The sequence below is a fragment of the Hyperoodon ampullatus genome (genome assembly GCF_949752795.1).
Source record: "Hyperoodon ampullatus genome assembly, chromosome: 13".
NCBI classification, from domain to species: Eukaryota; Metazoa; Chordata; class Mammalia; order Artiodactyla; family Ziphiidae; genus Hyperoodon; species Hyperoodon ampullatus.
The window spans coordinates 33,863,238-33,890,500 of record NC_136926.1 but is presented as its reverse complement, the minus strand read 5'-3'; the positions used below and the strand labels follow the sequence as shown (position 1 = coordinate 33,890,500).

The 27,263-nt window shown below is 52.1% G+C and overlaps 1 protein-coding gene across 1 annotated transcript in view; it reads right to left on the bottom strand.

Moving 5' to 3' along the window:
• Positions 1–1,070: 1,070 nt before the first annotated feature.
• The window catches only part of L3MBTL4 (L3MBTL histone methyl-lysine binding protein 4), a gene marked incomplete at both ends in the record, with an annotated part of 548,580 nt that continues 522,387 nt past the window's right edge, over positions 1,071–27,263 (bottom strand). Inside the window, 3 exon segments of the mRNA XM_079718164.1 lie at positions 1,071–1,250; positions 3,293–3,355; positions 10,437–10,606. Of these exon segments, the coding sequence (XP_079574290.1) occupies positions 1,071–1,250; positions 3,293–3,355; positions 10,437–10,606 (413 nt within the window).

Below are 27,263 nucleotides of genomic sequence, written 5' to 3'. Positions count from 1 at the left end.
CTCTATTTTATGTATTTCTTTTCTCTCCCACCTGCAAAAAAAAAAAATACAACCCCTGCCCCCCAAAAAAACCAACCAAAAAGATGGAGCTCCCATACTGTGAGGCTGACTCCATGTAACTTCAGCTTCAAATGTAGTCACTTACACAAAACAAATAAGGGCTGATAACAAATAAGAATTGTTTGAACATATCATAGACATCCAGCTCCCCACTTTAGAAATCTTCCCTTTAATGGAGTGTCTCTGTAAAGATGTACCCAGGGCCCCCATGTAACACGGCTCGTGGCACACACGCAGACAGCCCACAGGACAAGTCAGCCCCCCTGAGGTGACTCTCAGAGCGGAAGCTGTGAAGAAGTGGTGGTGGCGGGGAGGGAGGTATGTGTCTGTGTGAGGACACGGGTCCCTGCGGGGACACTGCAGGTGGAGGGTCCTCAGGAGAGTCCTGCCAGCTTCTGCCAGGTGCCCGGCTGGCTGGGCACACTTGGGAGACCCTGGCAGCACAACTGAGAAATGGTTTGTGGAACACAAAGGAGAATTAATGGATCATGAAAACATGTGCTTATTATTAATTTTTTTTAACGATCCACGCTTTCCTGAGTAAAGTACACAAATCTCACAGAAGTCTGTTTAAAGCACCAGGCCTATCTCTTAGACTCACTGCACCCGGAGGGCAAATCGCAGCCCAGCTCAGAAGCCGTTCTGGTGAAAACAGAACAATATGTGTGTGAAAACCGTTTTCCTGATACTCTACCACTGGAGAGTTGCATCCTTGCAAATGGGAAGTGGCCTCCTCCGGGGCGAGGGAGAAGGATAGAGGCGCGCGTGTGGGCTTCTCTGGTCTGGTCGCTGCAGCTCGTCAGAGCCGAGATGAGGGCGGTCAGAAGCCTGCATGTGCCTGGGCCTCTGTGTCACTGGTGCTGGACCAGCCATCACACCCTCCAAACATAAAAACCGCAGCCACTTTACAAGGTCCAGATCAAACCTGGACATGACCACGGGCACACCGAAATCAAGTTCATGTGGCTGATGCTCCTGCTGAGAGAACAAGGCGTGGTGGCCGCAGCCCATCAGGTGCAGAGTTTCCCCGTGCCTTCCTGGCCCGAGACAGCACCTTCCCTGGCGAGGTCCTGGGAGCTTCTGAACATGAGGATGGAGTTGTAAATCTTCAGGGCTGGACCCAGTTTGATCTTCATCACCTGGACAATGTCCTTCTGTGTCAGGAGGAGGAAGGCTTTGCCATCAATCTGCTGTAGATCAATAAATCAGCACGAATAAACATATCCTGCTGTTCAAGTCTGGTTGCCCTCCAGGGGCCCCTGGATGCTGAGCTGTGTGACGGGGATGCGGTGGCCTACCAGAGCTTGGGGACCACAGACCACGACGGCATCTTAGTCCAACCACCGTCAAATTCTGTTTTCCCCAGAATGCTGAAGCTAAGTTAAATTAAAGAGGGGTTCATTCTGTGAAATGTGAATTCAGTGTACATCAACTGTCCCTAGGCTGAATTTCTATTGTTACATTTTTAAAATTTTGGACTGAATTTGTATCAAGGGCCTTAACAATAACCCACTTTCATCTACCAAGTGAAATCTCCAGGAATGTTTCCCATGAGAACAATGAACAAGAGGACGCGATGGTGTTATTTATAACAGTGCAACACTGCAAACAACCGGGCACTCCAGAAACAGCAGAAGGAAATAAATGACAGGGTCACCTAGGATGAGGGACCAGGCAGTCACCAAAATTCATGTTACAATGAAACAGTTAATGATTTGGGAAATTTTTCATGGATTGTCACGCAACGAAACATGATCTGATGATACAGAAAGATCTGTTTTAATTTGTAAAATTAAATGTGCACTATCGCTGTAAACATACACAGAGTTAAAATACTTGAAGTCTTTATACCAAATGTGAAGGGGTTTTGGCCAGTGGTTTGGTTTGGTTTTTGTTTTCTCCTTTTAACCCTCCTGTATTTAAAATGACTCCTATGACAAACACCCTTATAAGCAGAAGTACATTCAAAATGAATGCTTTATTTATTAACTTTTATTTTTTTATTTTATTTTATTTTTTTGCGGTACGGGGGCCTCTCACTGTTGTGGCCTCTCCCGTTGCGGAGCACAGGCTCCGGACGCGCAGGCCCAGCGGCCATGGCTCACGGGCCCAGCCGCTCCGCGGCATGTGGGATCTTCCCAGACCGGGGCACAAACCTGTCTCCCCTGCATCGGCAGGCGGACTCTCAACCACTGCGCCACCAGGGAAGCCCCTATTAACTTTTAAAACATACTGTGGTCTGAAATGTCATGGCTTTCCTGAGGTCACGTGATGTCCAGTGCCACCGTGCAGGCCGTTCTTCCGGTTTCTAGAAGCCCCAGGGTGGTCTCAGAGTTTGAGTCCCGGTGACTGTGGCGAGTCCAGGTTCCAGAACCAAGAGGACAGAATGAAGTTTGCTGGGGTGACACCCTTCCATGAACCCAGCCCTGTGGTTCTAACCCTTTTTAGTTAACAATACAAACCATGGTGTCAGTGTCTCCCTGAGGAAGGAGGGATCCCTGGGGACCCCATGTGGGGTGTTGAGAGTTTTAAAAGCTTCCATGTCTAGTATATTGTCTAATGAAGAATCGTCCATCTAGAGAGCGGAATCCCCTTCCCATGGGGTAACGAGCACATTCCCACAGCGGTGGAGAGCACCACCCTACGGCCATACCCCAACCCTCAGAACTTCAGGCAAGACTCGCGGGCCAAGTGGCCGGTAGTCCTAAGAGTGAAGCAGTGATGGTTATCATGGGAACAGTAAGCGTTTACGGAGCTTCACTAACCCTTCTCTGTGCTGATCCCACCAGCAACGCTGGAGGCAGATGAGGAAACCAACAATTTCAAGGATTGTGTGGTTTCTCCAGGTCCCCCTGAGCAGGGACAGGGCAAGGACAGGCAGGACGGTCCTAATTCCACTTTGGAGCAGACAAGCCCCCCTCTTCCTGGGTGCAGGCCCGTGGCAGGTCCCCTCTGCCCCAGTGTGGCTGCAGTCACAATGCAGGTATTAACCGAGTGACGTGTCCCAAGAGTCCCTTTCACAAGCGGCTGCAGAGATGAGGCTGCAGACTCCAGCGACAATGCACAGCTCACATCAGTGACCCAGACAGAGGCTGCCCCGCTGGGCCCCCTCCTGCCTGGACCTCTTTCTCTTGCCTCCCCCAGACTGCCCTTATTTACACTTAAGTAAATGGAAACAAAGCACTTCCGGGCCTAGTTGTAGAGAAACATATGTAATTTTTCCATTTCCTACCTCTTTCTTGAAGCACTTGGCATGCTCTTCGCAGCCCAGCAGAGACCATACGAACTCAGCCACCTACAGCGCGAGATGAAAAGCCTGATTCAGAACGTGCACCGGAAATAATACCTTGGGTTGTAGTCATTCAACATTTGAGTAAAATACACTTTGAATCCCTCAAACACTTGGGATTTAAACAGTAGCTATGAAGCCCCAGTAGCACTCGCCAGCTCGGAAGTGAGACCAGCTCCTACTATCTTTTCTGGCCTCATTGTCAGGCTGACCTACATAGGGTTACAGCCACCATGGTGCCAATGACAGCCTCCATCTGTGTGGAGCCCTGGCATCCTGGAACCTTCCATCGTCTGACCCTCCTGTCCAGCCTGGGGGTCAGGGAGGGCAGGCGGCAGTGGCCTGTGCACAGCAGTGATGACAGGCACCGTCTGCCTTTCCAGACCTGGGCGGTCCCATCTCCCATACCCGAGCCTCCAGGGTCTCCCCCAGCGTCTGGCCAACAATGGGGACCCGGACCTCCCTGCGGAGGGAATTCCCACAAAAATGATGAGGAAGCTGAAGCCCAAAGAGGTTTAATAACTTCCTCAAGGCCACACGTGGCCAGTGAGTGCCCCGGGGCAGCCCTTCTCCACCCTGGACATGCACTGGAGCCACCTGGAGAGCTTTAAACACGATCTCAGGCCAAGCTTACGCTGCAGAGATTCTGAAACAGTCAAGCTGGATCCGGTGGAGGGCTGGGCACGGATTCCATTCCCGGGTTGGTTCTAATGCGCACTCAGGGCCAAGGCCCTCCCCCCACACCGCCCCAGCGCGCGCGCACACACACATAGACACACACACACACACACACACACACACACACAAACACAAACACACGAGGCAGGGGAGGCCTGGGAGGCCATCCAGGCGCCGCTGGGGGGCAGGCTGCAGCGGCCCCTCCGCCGGGCGCTCTGAGGGCTGAATGCTCCTCAGGGGCAGGGCCCCGAGCTGGGGGCGGGAGGTGCTGAAGGTGAAACCCTGATGTGGGGTCACAGGGGACAGCTGGGGGCGGAGACAACACGCTCAAGGGCAGGTTTCCTGCCCAGCACGACTCCGACGCTGGGCCTGATCCTTCTTCGCTGTGGGGCTGCCCTGCAAACGGCAGGGTGTTTGGTGACATCCCCGCTAAGTGCCGGGAGCAGCCCCAGCGCGCACGATTGTGACAACGAAAAACGAGTCCAGGTGCTGGCGACACCGCCTGGTAGGAGCCACCGCGCCGAAGGAGGGCTCTTCTGGGATGGCTCTGTCACAGGAGGGGGCCGTGGGTCACAGTAGGGAAAGTGAACATAGAAAAGTGGCTCTAGGAATTAGCTAAAGACACACCCTGGTACCTCTCAATCACTGGCTCCCCTGGGGAAGCCATGCCAGCACCAGGGCCCTCGGCTGCCCAGCCTCCGGGACAGGGACACGCCCCACAGGCAGTCTCTCATCAATACATGCTCCAGGAACTTCTGTTCTCAACACAGGGCTGAGTGTTGCTCTGATGGTTTTCAGAGGTTAAAATGTCCTTTTCTGGGCAAACAAATACAAATTTAAAAAAAGGATCACGTTGCCTCTTCTTAGTATTGTGAGCCAGGAAATCACTGTCCATGTCAGAGGTAGATTGGATTTTAAGTGGGGATAAATAATGTGCTAAACCAAAGAGTAAACAGGGCTGCGCTGTAGGGCAGGTCCTTGCACGGTCCTTGCTGTCTTCCTCGGACAGTTTTATTACCACCATGTCTGAAATTCTCTGTCTTTTTGGAAAGAGATTCTGATTCTATTCAACCTGCCTTTTTCCAAAGTAAAGAACAAGTTCCATGAAATCTACTGAGGCAGACTCTTCTGGCCTGGATCATGATTTGGTATCATTATTCAGTACAGCCAGTCAGGATTTCTTCCCCCGAGAATAAATGCTATTTTGAGCTTTAGTAGAAAGCCCATTTGCTGCAGATTTCCTTGCTGTAAAGTGGTGAAGGTCACTAGACCGCAGAGCAGTAACGGAGGGGTTCCCTCTCACGCTCCCCCTCAACACGTGCTTCCTTCTTCACGTCGTGGTCAATGCGGAGAACCGTTCACATGGTTCCATGAGTCCACAGGGGAGGAAGCTGCCACCCCGTCCTTTGCCTCCACCCAGGACAGCTGTGCAGACTTGGCTGTTTTCCCCAGGTGATGGCGGCCCTGCTGGAGCCCAGGGTGGCCGGCCTTGGCCTTGGCCTTGGCCTTGGCGGGGGCAGCACACCTGGTTCCCCAAGTTCTTGGGAGCACAGTGTCCACAGCAGACACCCCGGTTTTGTTTTGGAAGGACGTGGAGTAAGTTAGTTCCAGGGATGACACAGCAGTTTGGAAAGACAAAGAAATGAAACTGTGCAGGCTCTGAGCTGAGCCCTTTACTCCACCCAACTTCCTTCCCAGGCAACCTCCTTTTCCTGGCATCCTTGGGCAGCCCAGCAGGCCTGCTTCCTTCAGTGCAGCTGCTGCTTCCTTAAATCTCTCCCGATGCCGACGTTCCCATCTTGCTGAGCCAGCGCCGGGTGCCTGACTGTCCTGGCTTTGGGTCCACTGGGGACCATGTTTCCAGCCCGGGTCTCATTTCTTATCAGTGGAATTTGTTAGTTGCCCTTTTTCAGGGCCCAGTTGTATAAGGCTGCTATGCTTAGGTAGCAGTATCCTGAATTTTTCAAAACACTCCCTCCTGGGCAAAGATTGCTTGAAAAGCGACCACCATCTTTTAGATCTAATGGACATTTAGGGAGCCCTTGGATAAGGCCAGGGCAATCTATATGTGCTGCTTTAAAAGGCATTTTTGAATGTAAGAAATAGAAGTACCCATATGGGCACCAAGCATCCCCGAGTTGCACCCGCGGCTGTAATGTGTGTACGTGTCTGGCCTGCGTGTGCCCATGGACGCCTGGCAGGAGGGGCTGCAGAAAATTCGTCTCCTAATTCATCCACTCACTCGCACATTTGTCACACACCTGCTCTGGTGTACTTGCTATAAAGATGTAAAAAGATATAAAAATAATTTAGTCCCTACTCTTAGATGCTTGTACCCTTCTATAGAACATTTCCATGACCACAGAGTAAGAAATACGCTCCCCAGGGACCACAGCTTGAGCGTGTGCACACTCACGCATTCCTAATGAAGGTTTCACAAGACAATAACCTCTACTACAATGATGTACTTGCATCTGGTCTTGTCTCTCCTTTTAGAACCACTAAACTAACTTCACAGCCTGCCGGTGCTCTGAAAGAAATTGCTCTGGCAGAAACACCACAGAAACAGCAAAGGAGTTAAAACCCAGCCCCTGCCTCCAGGCAACGTGACAAAGGTCCATCAAGTAACACAACTCTGGAGCGGAGGTCTCCTCCCAGCCAGGACGGCTAAGAGGGACTGTCCTTGTGCTGCATCTCCTACCAGAGACACTCACCCGCCTTAAGTGTCCCTGGATGGCACTTAGCACAAGGACCCACAAGTCATTTTCCACACACCCTGTCCCTGGCCCCTGAGCTCCCGTTCCTGCCCGGTGGGAACAAATCAGAAAGGCATAGCCCCGCCCCGCGCGCCCTGAACTGCCTTCTCAAGTCCTCACGACCCGACTCGCCACTCTTAGTGCAGCATCTGGAGCAGACACAGTGGCCCCTGTGGCTGGTACTCACTGGGATCCCCCCTAGGGAGCCCCCTTATTTTCAACGATACAAACCCATCACAACGCCCACACTTTGACCACCCAAATTTTCTTCTTGAGGACCAGTTTTTGTGCCAGGAAATGTGCTACAGAATGTGAGAATACAGAGAGAAATTTAGGATGTGGTCCTCGTCCTCAAGGGCATCTAATTCGGGAGCTATCAAGACAAAGGTACATCAATGTTAGGGACTAACCCAGACTGTTTTCTCTGGGATGCATCCCATGGGCAGCCACGGTCAACGAAGTGCTCCAGGAAGCCAGCCTCTCCGAAGGCTGCTTCCGTTTTAATCTAGAAAATGTCTAAGGTCACCTTGGGCAGGAAAAGGCTGGGATCCCGTGTGTACCCATCACAGAGAACTCAGAACTGTGATCGCAGCTTCCTGATCATCCTCCGCGCCATCTTCGGTCCTCCCCGCCCCCTAGTGAGTCTCTTCCTTCTGAGACCCGCCCCATCCTAACGATGGACCAGGTACTTCCCTTTAATCACCCTCCAAACTTCACTTTGTTCAGTGTCAGACTTGAAACTGGTCAGATCAGAGGCCCCACCCCTGAATTTCCTATTTATTCCCTAAATAGTGTGATCCCTGCTCCTTTGGGGTGATGCTCCCCCCACCCCCCAAGAAGTTAATAAAAGCTGTGGCCCTCTTCTTATGGGGAAAAACACACATTCTGTACACAATTTTCCCCAATCCCCTGAAGCCCAACCCCACATCACTAGCCGGGAACCCTGTGACCTGGGACGCTCACTTCCAGCCTCCGCCTGACCCTCTTCTTCCTCGGCCTCCCCCCAACTTCTCGCCCCTCCTCCTGCACTTCTGCCGTGGACCCACCGGCCTCCATCCCTGGCCGTGCTCTCTGGGGATCGTGCCTGGTGAAGCCCTGTCTCGTATAACCTGAGGGAACCCTAACTCAGAAGGTCCCAGAATAAAGTCATCCTCTTATCCCTTGGCTCCCAAGCTGGATCCTGTCCCCAGAGTCCCATTCTTTGACGGCACCACTACTTTTCCATTCTTTCCGATGAAGTGTGCGGGCCTTGTAGTTCTCACACATCATTATCCTAATTACCAAACTGCGTAGCGCTGAGAGTGTAAATGGAACCACGCTGGCTCATTTCACCTCCTCGTCTTGTGTCTCCTCTATTTCCTGTGCTGTGGCTTCGTCTGCTGAGCCCGGGTGGCTCTGGACAGTGGCGCCCAGCCCGGCCCCTTCTTACTCTCACCCTCCTTGCTGGCCTGTGCTGTTTTCATCTCCCTGAAGCATCAGCTTCACAACATGACTTTCTGCCTTAGAACCTAAGAACCTGGTATTGCCTGACTGGTGCGCCTGGCTCATCTCCCGCCTGCTGCAGGTCGCCTTCCCCAAGCCCCAGTGGGCAGTGTGCTTGGGGTGCGGTGAGACGTCGGCTCAGGACCTGGCTCTGACCGTGCAGCCTTAAGGGTTTCCTTAGTCTCCGGTGCCTCCACTTCCCTGTCTGTAAAATGGGCAAATAAGCGTGCATGCCTCACTATCATTACATCAATCAACACTGTTCACTACCATCATTAATGTCAGTAAGGGACACGTATGTCTGTCATCCTTGCACGTGTCACACTCACCCCCACTTCTATAGTTCTCCTCCCCCGCATGGCGTCCCGTCTTTTCTCTGCTTGCACTTACTGCACTCTTGTTTCAAAATGCAGCTCAGATGCCCTTGCCATTCACTCAACAAACACTTACTGGGTGATCTCCTCAGTGCCAGGCGCAGTGAGAAGCTCTCAGGACGCAGGCCGAGTGAGTAAGGTCTCCGCTCATGTGCTGGAGGTTCAAGGTCAGCAGTGAGCATCCGAGGTGCAGCCACGGAGACTCTCGGAGGAAACGGGGGCCCCGAGGGACGTGGGAGCAGCCTGAGGGCTCCTGCAGGAGGAGAGCCTGCGCTGGGCGGTGACCGTGCACATGTGACAACAGTACACGGGGACTAGGGAGGCGCAGGGCGTGGGGCCCAAGGTCAGGGGTGGGCGGACAGCCAGGCAGGTCCTACGGGCTCGTCTGGGGACCAGGATGCTGTGCAGAGCTCGCCCTGCTCTGCCCAAGGGACTCCGTCGGGATGCAGTCGCTCTGCACACGTGGGGCTGGGCTGGACGTCTGAGCAGGACAGTGACACGCCAGGGGCCAGGAGCACAGGAAGAGGAGGGAAGAGGGGCCACTGTCATCCAACTTAAACGGTGCAGAACCTCAGATGAATGGCTTGAAGGTCAAAAGAGAGAGAGACTGCCCTTGAACCCTGGGTTGTTATTTCAAGGGCAAAACCAGCAGTGCTTTGATTACAGACACAATAGGTTTTAATTCAGTCGGCTTTGTAAACCGGTAAAAGTTCACAGGTGGGCGGGCGCAGACCATGAATACTCTCTAGGGAGCAGGGTGACATTTAGTCACCCCCCCCAAACAACCCTGCAGCACCTGGCATGTCCAGTCACCTCTCTGTCCTGCGGGACCCACAGGGCCTTGGAAGGAGAGGGACCAGGCGGGCGGGCAGGGTGTGCTGGGCCCCGTCCACGCGGAGGGTGCCAGGTGGGGGGAACCCACTAGGCACACTCTGCGAGCTGCCTGGGAGGGGGGCGGGAGGCCCCCCGGACCTCTGACCCCTGCAGGGCCTTAGTCGCCTGCTCCTTTTCTGGGGCTGGAAAGGAAGCCTCTGAGCGAGATGGAGTCCATGCTGGACATGCTCAGGGAGTATCCGTGACTAGTTTAACTGCAGCTCTACTCTGTCTTGTCAAAGGAGTGACCCAGGCTTTTCTTTCATTAAAAAAACAAAAACAAAAACTTAAGGCCTGATGAGTGAGAACAATACCTTCATCAAAAGGACTATCAGTCAAAGAGTGTGTTGCTTTAAGTGTGAAGCATTTCCACAGCATCACAGGAAGCAATGGCACTTACCTGATTCTTATGTAAAACCAATATTGTAAGGTGTGTTTATATTACAATCAAATCCACTTTCCCCTCGGTTCGGCATCTTATGCAACATTGTGACCTAATTTATTAATAAACCTGAGGTTGACCTGATCCGCCGTGGCTGCGGATGGACACACAGCAGCACGGTGCTGCCTGGGCGTGAGAATATGGGATCCCGGGGCCTCGGGGGCACCAGGCAGAGGGAGCCCCTTGGGCACAGAGCATGCGGGGTGGGGGGCATCGCCCGGGGCTGCCAGGACACAGGCATGGAGGCCCACACGTTCGTGTTTCCTCAGAGCAAACCTGTGATGCGGGGCTGGAGGCCTAAATCAGCACCCCACCCCGGGGGGCAGGCAGTGGAGCCGGCGCTGGGAGAAGGCTGGGGAGGGCAGGGCCCCACTAAGGGGCTTCCCGGACGTCCTGAGCGTCAGCCTGCTTCTCCCTCAAGCGTGGATCTGGAATTTGGACTCAGCACCTAAGAGAAACCCCGGCCCCGGGCAGCCACTCACCTCATCCACCGTCCACCGGGCCACCTTGCCAGCCTGCACGTCGGCCACGCCGGGGAGCAGCTTGAGGTGCTGTTCGCGGCCCAGGGGAAGGTCCCGGAAAGGCTGGGCGGACGAGGACGACATGAAGACCGACTGGTGCAGGGCCTGCTGCGTCCGCGCGGCCAAGTGCTCTGCCAGACAGGCAGGCGGGTGAGGGGGCAGCATCCTGGTGGCCCCTCCCCGCCGAGGGCCGAGTCAGACCCCCTGGAACCCGGGACGAACCTCGGACAGACGGCATCACTGCCCAGGAGGGCCTCCCCAGCACAGCGACACCGCTGCTCTATTTCAAAACCACAGTCAGGAGAAACAGGAGTTATGAAGGCCCGAGACTGTGGCCATTTGCTAAGCAGGATCGAATCATCTCTGTGACCCACTGATGCCAGCGAGGAGCCGGCCCGTCACTGCACTGGCCTCTCTCTCCCTGAGTCCGAGTCAGAGCAGGCCCAGAGCCCCGCTGGACGCGGCTCTAAGTGGACGGGCACACCGGCCACCAGGGATGTGCCCGCACACGAAGCCCGGTTCCCTCCTGGAAGCCGCTGCCTGCGTCACAATGGGCCCAGGTCCACATCTGGCTTCAAGGGTCTCCTGGGGGACACCGTATGTGGAATTCAGCTCAGGATCCCAGGAGAACCTAGGTGGCAGCTGCTACTGTTGGTCCCTGCAGGGCACGCTGGCCTTGCCGGGCTTGGGGAAGAGGCTGCAGCTGAGAGCTTGGTGCCCCCACCCACCCACCCACCCAAACCCTCCTAACTGGGCCCTCCCTCGGGAGCAAAGCTCTGAGTGGCCAGGGTCCTAAGGCTCCAAGGGCACTGGCCGGTGTCTCCAAGGAGTCAGACTCCACTTCCACCCACACTTCTCCCCAGCCTTTCTGAACTCGTTTTCCACCTTCAAGAGGGACTTTAATCTTCTGTTATAACCTGACATTTAGATGGAGCCATGGATCTCAATTCCCTCATTATTCTGCTTTGAATGTACAAATGGATAAGGACAAAACCACTACCGAGATTCTAGAGGAAATTCATGCCTTTATAACGACATCTTTTAAGATACTTTCAACACACATTAGCCGAATAAAGCTGTTGATATTTTAAGACTTTGAAAGGAAGGACCACAAAAGGAAATGTTCTGCGCCCTCTAAAAGTCTACCTTTCCTAATGCAAATGGCAGGGTAAGTAAGCAGTAGCTATATCATTTAAAGTCTACTGTGAAGGCTTGTGTTTTACTGACCATGTCTGAAGAGGTATTATGCAAGTATTTCCATCTCAAATTAATTAACAGTTGTTAGTAGGTGAGGCTGTCCTGCGCTTTGCACGTTCACATAATCGCCTACTGGTTAGTGACCAGAGAGGTTCTAAAGTACAAGGGAGCCTGTCCATCTCTGTCCGACCGCTGAGCCCAGACATCCAGCATCTTTACCCACGTGTGCAGTCCACACAGATAAACAGACGGAAAAATTGCAGCCTTTTCCCAAATTCTTCTGCTCCAGTTGCAGGCAGCAGCAAGTTCATCTCTAAATGCGGATTGTCCGACACTGACCTTTTAAGTATGTAAATAGGTTATCTCCTCCATGTAGTTCAGCCAGCAGCACGTAAGGCTGAAACTTCACATCTTCACAAAGCCAGTAGGTTTACAGATGTGAGTGTTCCTTAATGAAGCTGTCAGGTTGGACGGGAGCAGGTACAAAACCAGCCCTGGAAACCCAGGGAGGAAGCGTCACAGAGCATCTGCAGCTCCAGCCACGCAGAATCGCCAAGCTCTTCATGGAAGCCAGGAGTTAGAGCTCTGTGCTCTTAGGGATTAAGGCCTGAGCCAAAGCCGGGCTTTATTCTGGAAAAGTGCCGCATCCATCAGTTGGTTGCTTTTGCTGAAATGGCATGGGCTTAAAAGACAAATCACATATGTGTCCCAAACCCAGGCCCTAGGTAACCAATCACGTGTCGTTTCTGAAACGTACAGGACTCTGAAAAGCCACGAGGAATCGGTCTTATGCTTGGAAGGAACGAAGATGTCTAGTGATGGTGATTGCGTTCCTGTGTGTGACTCACAAATAAAGGCTGAAGGCCTCCGAGATGCAAAAGAACCCCCCTGTGCTCCCAAGCAAGGGAATTTCCCACACGGTAATTTTGGAAGCAGATTGCCTGAGTGCTGAGGCAGCCACTTGGAAATGAACCCAAGGTGCGGTTGGCAGCTCCACCGAACGGCACTGGGTTCCTCCCTCCGCTGCTGCCCACGGCTCTGGCCCCGTAGGATGGGGACTCAGTTCTCTTAGCAAGATGGCCTTGAGGTCACCACTCAAGGCAGGGAGGGAGCCGGCTGGGTGCCGTGCACTTGCGCTCAGGCAGCTTTATGCTCTCAGTGGCTTTGGAATTCGTTCTTTGTCCGCATTAAATCAATCTATTTGTTTGGAGGGAGGTGGAGGCTGGATTTCTGGAAGGCTGAGCAGAGCTTGGTGGGGATCAGGCTCTGGATGCCAGAGTGGCTGCCCACCCCCCCCACCGGGCAGCAGGCAAAGGTCTGCAGCCACCAGCTGGGTGAGATCCCCTCCTGGGGGAGGGCTCTTGCCTGTGTGCCGGCAGCCCCAGTTTGGGGGAGCCCCGCCAGAACTACTCACATGCTGACCACGGATAACATTTTTACTACTCTTAGCTTTACAGCGTGAGTCGGAAAGCCGGGAAGTTGAGTTTTCCTGCTCTAAAAGACGTGAGTTAGGTTAGGGAGGGAGGCCCTGAGCAGGGAGTTTGCAATAACCAGCTGCCATCGCTACGACACAACTAGAGGTGACAATACCTACAGCGCAGAGCTGGTGGGAGGGAACGACAATGTGCCTTCAGTGACAGGTGCCGCTCTAAGCTCCTGAGGTCAGGCGGACACTCTATGCACGGAAGTGGCTTTATTCAAAATCAACACAACGCAAGACGAATTCTCCATAGTAACACGAGAGAGGGGAGGCATTTTGGAGTGTTTCGTGGTGGTTGTTTTGCCTTCTTTGTACCATTTCCTGGGTCTGATTTCTTCCGGAGCTGAGGGTTTGGGGTAGATAATCAGTCTACCTGGGAGAGGACGGTGACATCGGGGGAAGGGCCGATCCCTTGCCTGGGTATGAATCCTGGTCCTATGCAGCTGCTGAGTGACCTTGGACAAGATGCTTAACTCTTCTGTATCAAGGTTTTCCATCTTTAAAATGGGGTAGGGCCTCCCTGGTGGTGCAGTGGCTGAGAGTCCGCCTGCCGATGCAGGGGACACGGGTTCGTGCCCCGGTCCGGGAAGATCCCACATGCCGCGGAGCGGCTGGGCCCGTGAGCCATGGCCGCTGAGCCTGCGCGTCCGGAGCCTGTGCTCCGCAACGGGAGAGGCCACAGCAGTGAGAGGCCCGCGTACCGCAAAAAAAAAAAAAGGGGGTAGTTGCAGTACTCACACTTCACTGAGTTCTTGGGATTAGAACGGCTCCAGCACATAAGTGTTCAGTGCACATCAGACATTACGCTACAGCCATCCCCGCTTCTCTGTGGGGTAGATGTTCCAAGACCCCCAGTGGATGCCTGAAACCCAGGATACTACCAATCTCTATATATACTATGTTTTTTTCCTTTACATACATACCTATGATAAAGTTTAATTTATAAATTAGGCACAGTAAGAGATTAACAACAATAACTGATAGTAAAATACAATTATAAAAATATACTGTAATAAAAGTTTTGTAAACGCAATCTGTCTCAAAATACCATATTGTACAGATTTAGTGCCTTTCCCATCTTAACTAAGCACTTATCAGGCACTGTGGGTATAACTTTTGCAGCTTGAGGTGCAAGAGCAAAACTAGCACAAATTTCTTTCTTCACAGTTTCATGGATAGAAAATTCGTTCTTACCAGAGATCTTAGCAACCTCAGCATACAGTTTTTTTTCTTTCCTTATTAAGTTGAGAACTTTAACCTTTTCACTTAAAGGAAGCACTTTATGATTTCTCTTTGGCACATCCCAACCGCCAGCATCACTATCTTGTGCTTTGGGGCCCCTGTTAAGTAAAGTAAGGGTCACTTGAACACAAGCACTTCGATAACACGATAGTAGATCCATAAGTGAGATGGATACTAAGTGGCCAAAGTGTGGGACAAAGGGATGATTCTCGTTCCCAGTGGGAGCAGGATGGTGGGAGATTTCAACACCCTACTCAGAAGAGCAGCCAATGAAAAACGTATGAGTTGTTTCTTTCTGGAATTTTCCATTTAATATTTTTGGACCACAGTCAACCACAGGTAACTGAAACCATGGATTGCAAAAACACGGCTGAGGAGGGACCACTGTACCGTTACAAGATACAGAGATACTCTAAGTTGTGACAATAGTGAAGGTGGGGACTTAGATTTCCAAAGCTATTGTGGCTGGATGTGCCTAAAACCAATGGAAGCTGAAATTCAGACCGAAACTCAGGATCCTCAGGGCCACATTCAGATCTCACACCCAAGTGGCCCCAGAATGACACTGCAGGGGTCACCAAAGTCATCTGTGGAGTCCTGGTGCTCATGGATCCCCTGGCTGAGGCCGACGGAGGGCAGGCGTCTGTCTCCCAGGCAAACCGGTGCCCACGTGTGGCAACAGATCATGCTGTGAACACACGCTCAGCCTGCCAGCTTTGAAATTATGTGGCTCTTGACAGACTTTAGAATGTGGGGTGATCTGCATTATTTTAAATTCTGTGCATAAAATTAGACTTTTGAAAATATCCACTGAAAATTTTGCATACATTTTTTTTTTTATCGAATATGAACACACCGATTTTAGCTTTTTACCAAGCCCAGCATGGCTCACATCACTACATCGTTGTAAATAAATTAAAGCTCGTGAGCCTGTGATGAAGGTATTACTGTATTCTCATAAAATCAAAAGGATCAGATTATTCTATCCTGGGGCACTCTGAATAAACAGAGCCTTCTAGATTAGGAAAGGATGCCCACCAAGAAGAGAGGGCAGAAAGGTTCTCCTAACTGGGTAACATACATACATCTCACCCACTGGGCCCAGCTTCCAGCTCTGTGTGCAGCAGGATTCTTTCTGGGCGTTTCCCAGTTGTGTTTCCTCACTGCAGCAGTGCCTCCTACCCAGCTCCCCTAAGAGTCAGCCAAGAAAATTCAGCCTGCAAAAGCAGCCCGACCACTGGAGGTCTTAGCAGTTTACTTAATCAAAATGTCTTTTGCATCAGAAAATGAAATGTATGTGTAATCCTGGCTTTGCCTCTAACACTAATGTGTGAGTGACAATAAACAAGGATATGCCTACACATAAGATAGATAGATGTATTTCCCCTTCCAGAAAACAGCATGGAATGCTTGTCACCTCGGTGGTTTGCCATTTGTAGAATAGTTTGGTTGGAAGAATTTTTGTGCTATTTTTCTCTCCCTGGGTATTTCTTTTGGGTTTTATGCCTTAAAAAATATAATGAAGTGTTTAATGACTTCAGTCAAGGTGCTCTGAGATCTGGAGCACTCTCAAATGCCCATGGCCAGCATGTTCAACTCTGTGTCCAGCTGCAGGGTCTAGGGAGGCCCCGACTAGAGCATCAAGACTTGGCCGGGGGTCTGAGTCCATCCAGCAGCCCTCGGAAAGGAGTGAAAAAATAGTTCCATCTCCCAAAGCGCTACGTCATTACCTTTCTCGCAGATGCAGTAACTTGCTTGGAATTCAGCTGACTCCTTGATGACACAGGTCTCCGTGGTGAGTGCTATTATCTGCCCTTGAACGGAAGACCCCAGCCCATGCAGGCCATCTTCTGCAAGTCCATGTACAGCTGGATGGGCCAGCTCTGGATGGCATGTGACTCAGGGGCGGCTTTCGGGGTGAAAGGACCTAACAGACCCATGGCCTGGTGTACAGCACAGGGCGCTTCCAGATTCCAGACCTAAAAAAGTCTTTAGAGACTAAAGGATTTTAATTCATCTGAAAATAACAGGAAAACGGGTCCCTGAGCTCTTCTCTAACCCTCTCTTTGTCCTTCCGTCCTTCCCACTTCTGCTCTACCCACCGGAGGAGAAAAATCCTTTATGGAAATGCTCTGTAAACACGGCTGTTTCTTCACAAAGGCTCACACAACAAAACTGAAGCAAGTGAGTCAAAAATGGTAACCAGAGGCTGCACGGCTGGGCCTTGAGTTATTTTTAGTCCCACTAAAAACGGGGGCTATTTCACAAGTACCCTCTTCAATGAAAGGGGCAGGAATTCCACTGTGCTCTCCTTTCCAAAGAGGAGGGAGTAAAAAATAAGATGGCGATGGGTCCCAACATCCAATTCCATGACGCCTCTCGCCTGCTGTATAGTCTGGGACGGCTGCTGGCTTTCCTCAGTTTACCCGGCACCGACTGAGCATCCGCTCCCTTTGTGGTGGGCGCTCTATTCCCATGGTGACTTCCGCCGCAGAAGCAGGGAGAGTCAGGCCCTGCACTTGGTGATGCCTCTTCTCCCCACCATCACCAAGTTTCAAGGTCTTTGTAGTTACCATGCTTGGAGCCTTCATTCCTGGGCTGCATCATCTTCTCTTGATTTTGATGGCGTTGGACTCAGACCCTCCTCTTTTCCATTTGTTCTCCGAAACAACAGTGAGAAACAGGACAAGGGGAGCCCAACATGATCGGCGAGACAACTTTCTGTGCCTTCGTGGGAGCAGCTCCTGAATCACAGGTGGGATGAAGTGCCCTGGATAGTCTACACCTGCACACTGTCCCTTCCCCGGGGGCCACCTGCAGCCACCTGAGTGGTGGATGGTGCACACCGAGAGGTGCTGGCAGTGTAAACTCCATCCTGGATTTTGATGACTTAATACAAAAAGAAAGACTGTAAAATACCTCCTTAATAGTTTCTCACATCTTGATTCACATGTTGAAACGATATTTTGGATATATTCGGTTAAATCGTCATTACAGTTTTCCAGGCGGTCACGGAGAGGCCTGGGCTCCTCGGAAGCCCCACCTTTTGGGCTTTACCGCCGGGGACCTGTGCTCAGAATCCACTGACCTTCCTCTTCGGCCAGGCCCGCTCATTCAGTGAAAAGCAGGGACCTGCTCTCGTCCACCCACCGCAGGTCGCCCTCCCCCGGGTGCCCCTCTCAGCCACCCTTACAGGCAGCATCCGGCTCACACCCTGCCTTTGGCCACCCCCCACCCGTCACCCAGGGGCTCCCGCGGTCCCCCCTCAGCACCACCCAGCTGTGTCCACCCCGTGCTAGACACGGCGTCTCCAGTTAGCGCCCAGCTCATCTGTCCCTCCCCACTGGCCCCATCCCGGGATCTTAAGCCCCCTCCTCCCTCCTTCGGGAGTCGCCTCAGGGTGCTTCTCCCGCCTGCCTGCACCTGCTGGCCCAGGCTCCATCCACACAGGTGCCTTCTGAGGTGCGTGCTGCCAGACACAGCCAGGTCCCGACAGAGCAAGTCACTGAACAAGCAAGGGACACTTCGCAGAGCAGGGCCCAGCCCTCCCCGCAGGAAGGGATCTACTGTTCCTGCTTCTGGTCCCGAGGGCGGGGTTTTAGCTTCTTCTTTTGGTCCTCTGTAGCAAACACTCTTTTTTTTTTTTTTTTTTTTTTTTTTTTTTGTGGTATGCGGGCCCCTCACTGTTGTGGCCTCTCCCATTGCGGAGCACAGGCTCCGGACGCGCAGGCTCAGCGGCCATGGCTCACGGGCCCAGCCGCTCCGCGGCACGTGGGATCTTCCCGGACCAGGGCACAAACCCGTGTCCCCTGCATCGGCAGGTGGACTCTCAACCACTGCGCCACCAGGGAAGCCCGCAAACACTCTTTTAAGGGGTCTTGAATCCCAGGAGTCAGTCTATCGGTTCCCAGTCCCAGAGGCTCAGGGCTCCACTGGCACGAGACCCTCAGGCCTCTCCCCTGTGCACAGTCCTCTCCCAGCCCGTTGGGGGATGAGCCCTGCCTCCTCGGGGTGCCTCCCATAGGATCCCCACCTTGCTGCCCTCTATGGAAATCGTCTGTTTGCTCTGCAGCTCCGTGAGTGGAGCATCGGTTCAAGGGCAGTCATTTCCAGTGCAGCCTCACATCCCCACGGGGTGATGCAGACCTGACACATGGTACCCAGCAGCACAGGTGCTTGCCACCTGATAGGGCTGTTGGACCATCTAAGGAATTTTACTGCAGAGACAAGTAATGCAGTGGCAAATGCTAACTTAGTCTGTGCCAGTAAACAATGAGTTTCCATCCTGTGGGCTTTCATTTGCCAAGTACACTCATTACTGAAAAGGCTGGGAATTGTTTGTGATTTGGACACTTACTCCTTAATTTGGTATGCGAGAAACAGATATTCCCTGGTTTCATATTAACAAAAATGCAACAAAATCCATGTTAACTTCTGTTATGTTAGTCATACAACAAAAGACTTCAGGGCAGCATGTTTTTTGATGGCTAAAGGGTGACCTTTTAGTTTAATATCTGCTTCACACAGCTTGAGACATCATTAATTAAGTTCTTCTGATTGAATACTACATCTCAATCACCCAATATGTCTTTTCTTTTTTTTTTGAATCCTCTGCAAGACTGTTTTCCTTCACTTGCAAAGGTGAGACCAGAACTGAATGAACACTAGCATCAACTTGACCGACAACTGGAGTTGCTTTTCTCAAAGCCGGCCTCCCCTTCCTGGGACCTCCCTGCCTCTTCTGCGGGTAGTTACCAAAGAATGAGCCCTGCTGGGTTGGATTTACAAATGGGAAGCCCCTGCTGTCTTTACATACATAAAGAAATCACTACTGTGCGTGAAGAAACTTTAGCTCCAGCAGTGGATGGTAGCACATCCTTGAGGGAAATGGATTTGGAAGCGAAGCCCCCCGAGCTGAGGGCAGCGTGTGGTCCCTGCTCCTAGGCTGGCAGCACAGTGCGACCGGGGCCAAAGCCCAGGCCGGTCTGCCAGTCGCGCTCTTATCACGTGGAGGCTGGGAGGGCAGTGAACTGATACAGGCACAAACGTTAAAACATTACACGGCCGGCCGACCTCTGGGGGGCAGATGCCTGGTGCTATTTCTCTAGCTCACCAGCACGGCACCTGGTCCATAGAAGGTGCTCCGTAGGTGTTTGCTGACAAGTGACAAGGCAGGTATAGGTCATGGAAAAGGGCAGAAGAACAGACCCTCCTGCCTGATGGGAAGCTGAAGCGCCCACTGTGGACGTGCCACGAGTGACACTCTGCCGGACCTGCCTCCTTGTTCCCTGTCCTGCCCTCTTCCCAGCTGCCGGTCGCACTGTCAGAGCAAAGGGTCTGTGGGTCCTCAACCTGATCAGAGAATCCCCGGGTCAGATCCGGAGAGAGGACTCCTCGGTTTCCTAGGCTTGCGGTGACTCCCCACGTGCCTGGGGCACAGCTCCGTGCCTGCCGGCCAGGAGCACTCAGTCAGAATGACCAACAGCACGCACGGGATGCAGCCGGGGCTCCAGGACCATGGGCTCCAGACTTGGGGCCAGCTGGGGACCAAGGGGACAAGCTTTTACTCTTTTTAAAAAAAATAAATTTCTTTATTTTTGGCTGCGTTGGGCCTTCGTTGCTGCATGCAGGCTTTCTCTAGTTGTGGCGAGCAGGGTCTACTCTTCGTTGTGGTGCACGGGCTTCTCATTGCAGTGGCTTCTCTCATTGTGGAGCACGGGTTCCAGGTGCCCGGGCTTCAGTAGTTGTGGCCCATAGGCTCTAGAGCGCAGGCTCAGTAGTTGGGGTGCACATGGGCTTAGTTGCTCCACTGCATGTGGGATCTTCCTGGACCAGGGCTCGAACCCGTGTCCCCTGCATTGGCAGGCGGATTCTTAGCCACTGCACCACCAGTGAAGCCCAACAAGCTTTTACTCTTGATTTTATTTACCCCACGTGACTTCATGGGGAGCCCTCTTTTACAGATAATGCAATGGCCTCAGACCCAATCAATAACTTGGCAAAAGTGATTCTGACGCAGGGCTGGGATGCCGACCGCGGAGCCCTCCACCCTGGAGGGGTTCTTCTCCTCCCCTCCTTCAGAAGCGGGTTCTTTCTGTCACTGCCTTTACATTTCTATCCGAAGGCGGAGGCAGAAGTGACACTTGGGGGTCATTCTCGGGAAGACAGGGTTGCTTCTTAATAAGGAAAACCGACTAAGACCCATCTGTCTCCAGACAGATCTCTGGAAGAAGCATGGTCGGATGTAACTCAAAATGAACAAGCTTACAGGGAGTCGACCCAGGACCCAAGTGGGCCTCATCAGAGATGCTCTGGGAGCTTTGGAAGGACCGGGATGGCGCTCAGCCTGCCAGGAGGTGACAGGAGCCTGCCATCCTGGGTGAGCAAGCCGAGGGCCCGCTCGCCACCTGGGCACGCGCGCAGCTGGCCGTCCTTCTCAGCTCCGGCAGGAGAGCTGCTCCTTCCTTGGCAAGATGCTCAGCACAGATGCCTGCACCAGGCCGTGCCAAGGGTCCCCCTCGTGGAGGTGCAGACGTGTCACAGAGAGAATCAGAAACAGGAGTCTGCATCCTAGGGCCCGAGTGACTGATCTGCATGTCCCAGAGCCGGCGTGCTGTCACAGGGCTCTGTGCTCCCCTCAGAGAGTGGTCCCGGGGGAGCTGTTCCAGCCCAGGGCAGCCCTGGAGGGTCTGCTCTGGGAGAGGGAGGACCTGGTGGAAGCTGGGCCGCCCCCGTGAATTAAAACTGCACCCCCCTCTTAGGTGTTGATGACATATTTTACTTGTGATCCTTGTTTTGTTGAAAACACATAAATACACTAGTATTTCACATCTCACTTTCCACATTTGACTTTTGGGCAAATTCAATGAGGAAGCAGCTTATGGGATATTTTCTCTTTTTAGGAGTTGTACCTATTTCCAATGTTTTCTTTGTTTTCAGGGAAACAAGCTGAAAGGATGCACCTGGGAGAGGCTGTGGCTGGGGGCTGGGGCTTGATTCTCATCCCTGCCCCCCGCTCCTCCTCACCGGGGTCTGCACCCGCGCCAGAACTCCCCAGGGCTTTGTGTTCTGAGGAACCCCTCCTGCCTGTCGCCCTGCACACATGGACCCAAAGGGCATCTCAGCCCCATGGAGTCCTCTGGGCTCCTTGGCCTGGTCTCACCTGCTGGTAACAGGGAGCACAGAGGGATGAAGACTGGAAGAAGTGAGGGCAAAACAAAGTGATGTTAAGGCTAGTCCTCCTTGTTGTAAGAAGAAATTAATAATGCTGGTATTCTATAGACTTCAGTCTTTTCTTTTAAAATTATTAGGATTATAAGAAGAAATGTTATACCAATACTTAAGAAAAGCTCTTTTCTCTGGAGCTTGATAAAACATGCAGTCTCTCCATAGTCTTCTTCATGTGATTCAAGTCTTGTCAGAAACTCGGTTCTAAGCCATTCAAAGGCTATTCTTTTCAGTCTTCTATCTTCTCTCCCTAAACATCCCTTGAATCCCTCGACGTCAATATGCACAGATGACATATACGACCTCTTTTCCAATTTATTAGCATTCAAGAAAATGGAAAGCTTTTACTATGCTCAGGTTGTGTGTGTGTGTGTGTGTGTACGTGTGTGTGTGTTTTAGGAAAACAGGAAAGGAAAAAACCCCTCCAACCATGTAAGCGGCAGGAACAAGCACCTGGCAAATACGAGGCAGAGAGATAATGAAGGAATCTGATCGGCGACGACACTCTGCATTTCAACCTTCTTCTGCAAAGTGGGAGCCCTGCCAATGGAGACCTCCACCCCCGACCGGAGCAGACCTGTGCAGGCTGCCCCCTCCCCCAACAGCTGCCACCCTGCCCTCACATGTGTGTCCCACGTGCCTGAACAGCTGGCCTTGAGCCATCTCTTCTCCTCATTTTGTCCTGCGTGCTGAGCTGATTTTCCAACCGCCCCCCCGAGCTGCAGGCACAGTCAGAGGCTGTTTTTGATAATAACTCAGCACAGGAGGCAAGAACATTCATTGGTCTGAAGCAGGGCCTCTGCTGCCTGAAATTCACATCCTTCCATTAGAATTCCCTGTGGAAGCCTGGAACCAGAACAACCCACAGAACCAGTCAGGAACTGGGCTGCACGGAGTCTGCAGGGGCCCGAACATGCCGGGCACACAGCCCATCACGTGCTTTGAGAAAGTACAGACTGAAAACTATGCTCTCTGCTGTTGGAAGACCTAGCCAGGATAAATTAAGGCTCAGAAAAGTACGTTTATGATCCTACTGCATTTACAGTATACATTTGACTTAGATGCTAATTTTACATATTCCTAATATCTTTCAGAAATGACAGTCTATCTGTAATTTCCAGTTTTAAAAAGTGCAAGAGATTGGATCAAATCTCTGGCATCTATCACGTGCCTGTGTAGAGAGGTCGGAATGTGATGGGATAAGAGGTAGTATGATTTTTCCTGGAATGACTTAATTGACTATTCTTTTCCATTTATGTGATTATATCAAAAGATACACAATTTGGAAACTATATATTTTACGCGTATCAGTAAAAGTACCTACTAGGCAAGTATCTCCAGGAAACTTCTAAGTAACTATTCCAAACCTATCATATCAGACATTCCAACAACAACCAAGGGGCACCTGAGGACGTGGACTGGGCTGCATCACCTCGGCAGGTGGATGGCAGTTTCCTCGGGTCGCTTACCTCAGCGCACAGACAGACATAAGAAACACTGACGGGTCTCTGTTAGGGGAGCCCTGACTTTGCTCATATGAGAGGCAGACGGTCTGTTGTAAATGGAGCCTCAGCTCCCACATGAAGGGGACTTTGTGACGACAAGGTAAGCCCCCTTCTCAAGTAAATGACACCGCTTTTCAGCTCTGCAGGAATAACTGCCTTCGGGATCAGTGATCTTGTCGGAAAGGCTACCTTCCACTGAAGACCCTGTGGAAGTCACCAGAATGAGATTATGTCTGAAGGATTGAAAGTGATGGATTGCTCGGTCACAGGATTACCCATCCCTGGTAATGAATTATGGGAGTAAGGTGGTTACCAACCAAATCCTTCTCTTAATTATCCACTATAAAAGGCAAGATGCCAAGATCTGTGTGTTTATGTGGGTGGGTGTGGATTTAAAGGCACAGCAGCGTTAGGGATGAAGAGAGCCGGTGTGTGGAGAAGACCCGCTCAGGTGAGCTGTCACCACGCTCTCAAAGCCCTGCTCTTGTGACGCATCACATTTAGAAACATTCTGCAGCGCTTCTAATAAACCATCTGCAAGAGAAAACATGGGGAACAAGATGGAATGCTGACAGAGGACAAATGGCTGTGATGGAAAATGTGCCTGAAATAAATGAAAAACAGCACGTTTCTGAGGCCAGACGACCCCTCCTGCTTCCCACGCCACCTGTGCGCGTTCAGAGAAGGAGCCCTCCCTCCTGGCCCAGGTCTCCTTATGGCCAGTGTCCCCACCCCAGACACTCCTCCATCACGTGGTCAGGCTGCGCTGCGGCAAAGTCTATGCTAACCTGGGCAGCAAGATCTGTTAAACTCTGTTTAAGGCCGTGTCCCTCTACTAGGACACACCCGTGTCACACTCTGGGGGATGCAGGGATAAATCACTGTGGCAACAAGTCGGCGGGATGAAAGTACCCCTGAACCCCATCACTGAGCTCCACCTTCTTCTAGAACAGCGCCCACCTCAGATCCGTTGCTGCCACTTTAATAAACCACCCCAAATTGCTGCTTCTCAGCCATTCTCATGGCCTCCTCTTTTCAGGGGTTCCCACTGAGTCATTCCAAGTGGAAGATGATGACGGTTGAATGCAAGTCCAAAGAAAACGTTAAACACACTTCACCATGTAACCGTAATAACACCAGACGTTCCCCACGTCACTAACTATTTGGGGAAAATGCCATTCTATTTCAGACTCTGAACAGGAAGGGGAGAATTCCAGGGAACCCTTCCCCACCTCTCATCTCTGCATGTTATTCTTTCAAAGGTTGGCTATTGTTGCTTATACTTCCCTTTGTTTCTTGGTGAGAAAATTAATTACTAAGCTAAAATAATTTGCACTGAGTGAATCTGAACCTTGTTTCTAAATTATGTTTGGACTTTGGTTTTCCTGAATCATGGGTAATGATCTAAGTGTCATTAGGAGAGTTTTTTCTCAGAAGGAAAAATTTTACAGGTGTAGATTAGTGGCCCAAATCATATTGGTAAATTCTAGGTGGGGAAAAGGAAAACTGCTGGTTGGGCCTCAAATTATGCTGCCTTAATGACTAGGAAAATATAATTCGCAACTTTTCCTTTCTGGGAGCTCCAGATAACAGTGCTGCAGGGAGGAGAAACAATTTGACGAAAGCTTTTACCTGCTGGCTGAAACTAAGCAGCCTATTTATAAACTGCTCTGAAGTTTAAGTAAAAAGCTCTTATCTACTCAAAGTTCAAATGAGAGAGCTGGGCAGATGAGTGAAGACACAAAGGAGAAACACAAGCTGGGAAGGAAAAACATAATGGACTGAACCAAAGGCAATAAGCTGACAGGCGATACAGGGGTCAGTGGGGACCAGAAGACGAATCCAGTTAAGGTCGGCCTGTGACAGCCCTGGAGGGGAGACAACATCGTGGGTAAAGAGCGTCCTATCAAATATCGGGTGAGACGCTCAGCTCGCCCTGCCCCCAACTGCTAAAAGCCGGTCCGCTTCCCCTTTGCCTCCCCAAGCTGACCCCACCCCACAAGGCCCAGCCCTCAGGCAGCACTAAGTGCCAGGCACCGTTTTAAGCCACAAAGAGGAAATGGAGTTTGCCTAAGAACCTGCTAGAAAGCGGACTCGCAGCTGAGCTGTCTGGCCTCCTGGCCTCCCTTGACCCTGACATTACTCTGCCTTATGAAGGAACTGGTGGGTATTTAAGTGATGGAGGAATATTGCCAACACATAGGCAAAGGCCGGTCTGGAGATGAAGGTTTAGTAAGAATCCATGCGGAGGAATTATTTACCTGCCTGGGACGTGGGAGTTAGGCCTTGAGGTGTGACATCTATGGGGTCAAGTTTAGAGCACAGGAGAACAGGGTAGAGGACACAGAATAGAGTGGATTTGGAGTAAGGGGTTTGTGGGGGGGTGGGAGGGGCGTGGCGCAGTACATACGCACCCCAGGAGACAGGCTAATTCAAGGGACGGATTTTGTGGTCGGGGTCGGGGGATGGATGCCGCGGAGTGTCCACGTGACCCCGAGTGTGCGCACCGTCCGCAGGGCCAGCCAGCAGCCAGGGGTGCCATCACACCGTCTTGGCTCAGGTCTAGCAAGTAAGAGTGACCTGGTCAGAGACAGCAGCCAATTCACAGAAGTGCTGTTGGTGGCACAGCTGGGGCTCCAGAGAACAAAGTAAGAGTCTGAAGGAGATGCAGCCTTTGATCCTCTCCACTCCGACTATGGACCAGTAAAGGCACATGAACGCGAACACCTTTCACTGGAGATCCCTCCCCAGTCAGAAGTGCAGCTCCTATGCCGTGGTGGTTGAGCTCCACACAGCCTAGGGAGGTGCTGGGGGTCCAGACCTGTCCCCAGTCCCAGGGCCAGCAAAGCACACAGTGGGGATCAAAGCTGGCCCCCGACTCTCACCCCCGACTCTCACCCACCTCACCACTCTTCCCATCAGCCTCATGTTGTTTTCTCATCTCTACGAGGTTGATGTGTCTGTGTTTGCCTGCAGCATCACAGATGAGGTGACCTTTAATAAACATTCCCTGGGAGCCTCTCGTGGGAGTTTGCATCTCCCCTCTTCATCTCTGGTGGCTGTAAGGTTTTTCTTTTCTTTTTTTCCTTTTCTAAACTTTACAATGTGCCCTTAAGGAAAAGATTTCAAAATAGGCAGTTAAATTCTGCTAAGAGCAAAACGAACAGTTCTGAGCCAAAGAGTGCCTGTCCTCCATCGGGAGCTGCCTGCGGTTGTGACCGGGCTGCTGTGACACCGGGACAGAGCCGTGGACTCGGCAACAGGCTGCCCTGAGCACTCGCCTTGGGCACCTTGTCTAGACGTGTGACTTCCAGAGCCTCAGATTTCTCCACTGGCAAATGGCGTGAGTTAGTAACAACACAGGATTGTTAAGGGAATTACATGGCTTGGATGGGGTAGCACTGTGTGAATGATAGGAATGACCCCTTCTTTTGGTTTTCGACCCTCCCTTCCAGCCAGAGAGCAGGTGACTCCCAGGTGAAAGAGCAGATGGGCGTCTCCTTTCGTGAGTGGGCAGGGCGGCCCCTCTGTTTCCGGGGCCTTCGCTGAGGCCTGAGTCTGGCTGGCTGTCGGGCTTCAGGTGCCACGCCTCGGGGGCCCTTGTAGGGAACCCACCTCAGTGGGGTGGGGAAGGGTCTGAGCGGCCCGCACGCTGCCCCCTTCTTTCTGTCTTTCTTGCCGTCTCCGGGGAGAGACGAGGACTCTGCAGAGGGAGCGAAGGATACTCTCACACGGGCTTCTTTCTCCAAAGCAGAATGAAAGTGAAGCCTTAAGGAATTCACGTGAATCTTAACACCTCTCCACTGCCCTCCGTCAGTCCAGCCCTGGCTGCCGACACCCGCCTCCCAGGAGTGTGGGAATGTCACCGTCGGAAGCACATTGCTGCTTCGCTACACGGACGGGCCAGGCAGGAGGGGCTGTATGTCAGTTCCTGCTGTGCGTGTCCGCGCACAGTGGGCAGCACAGACGAGCCACACTGAGACCCCACCCTCATCCTGACATTAGTTCCCCCTCCCCCTCCCTCTTTAACGATGATCACAGTAAATGACAGTATTTGATATACGTCTCTCTATATCTCCGCCACGCTGACTGCCTTTCAATAAAAGCTCATAAAACAAATCAGAAATGACCAAAAGT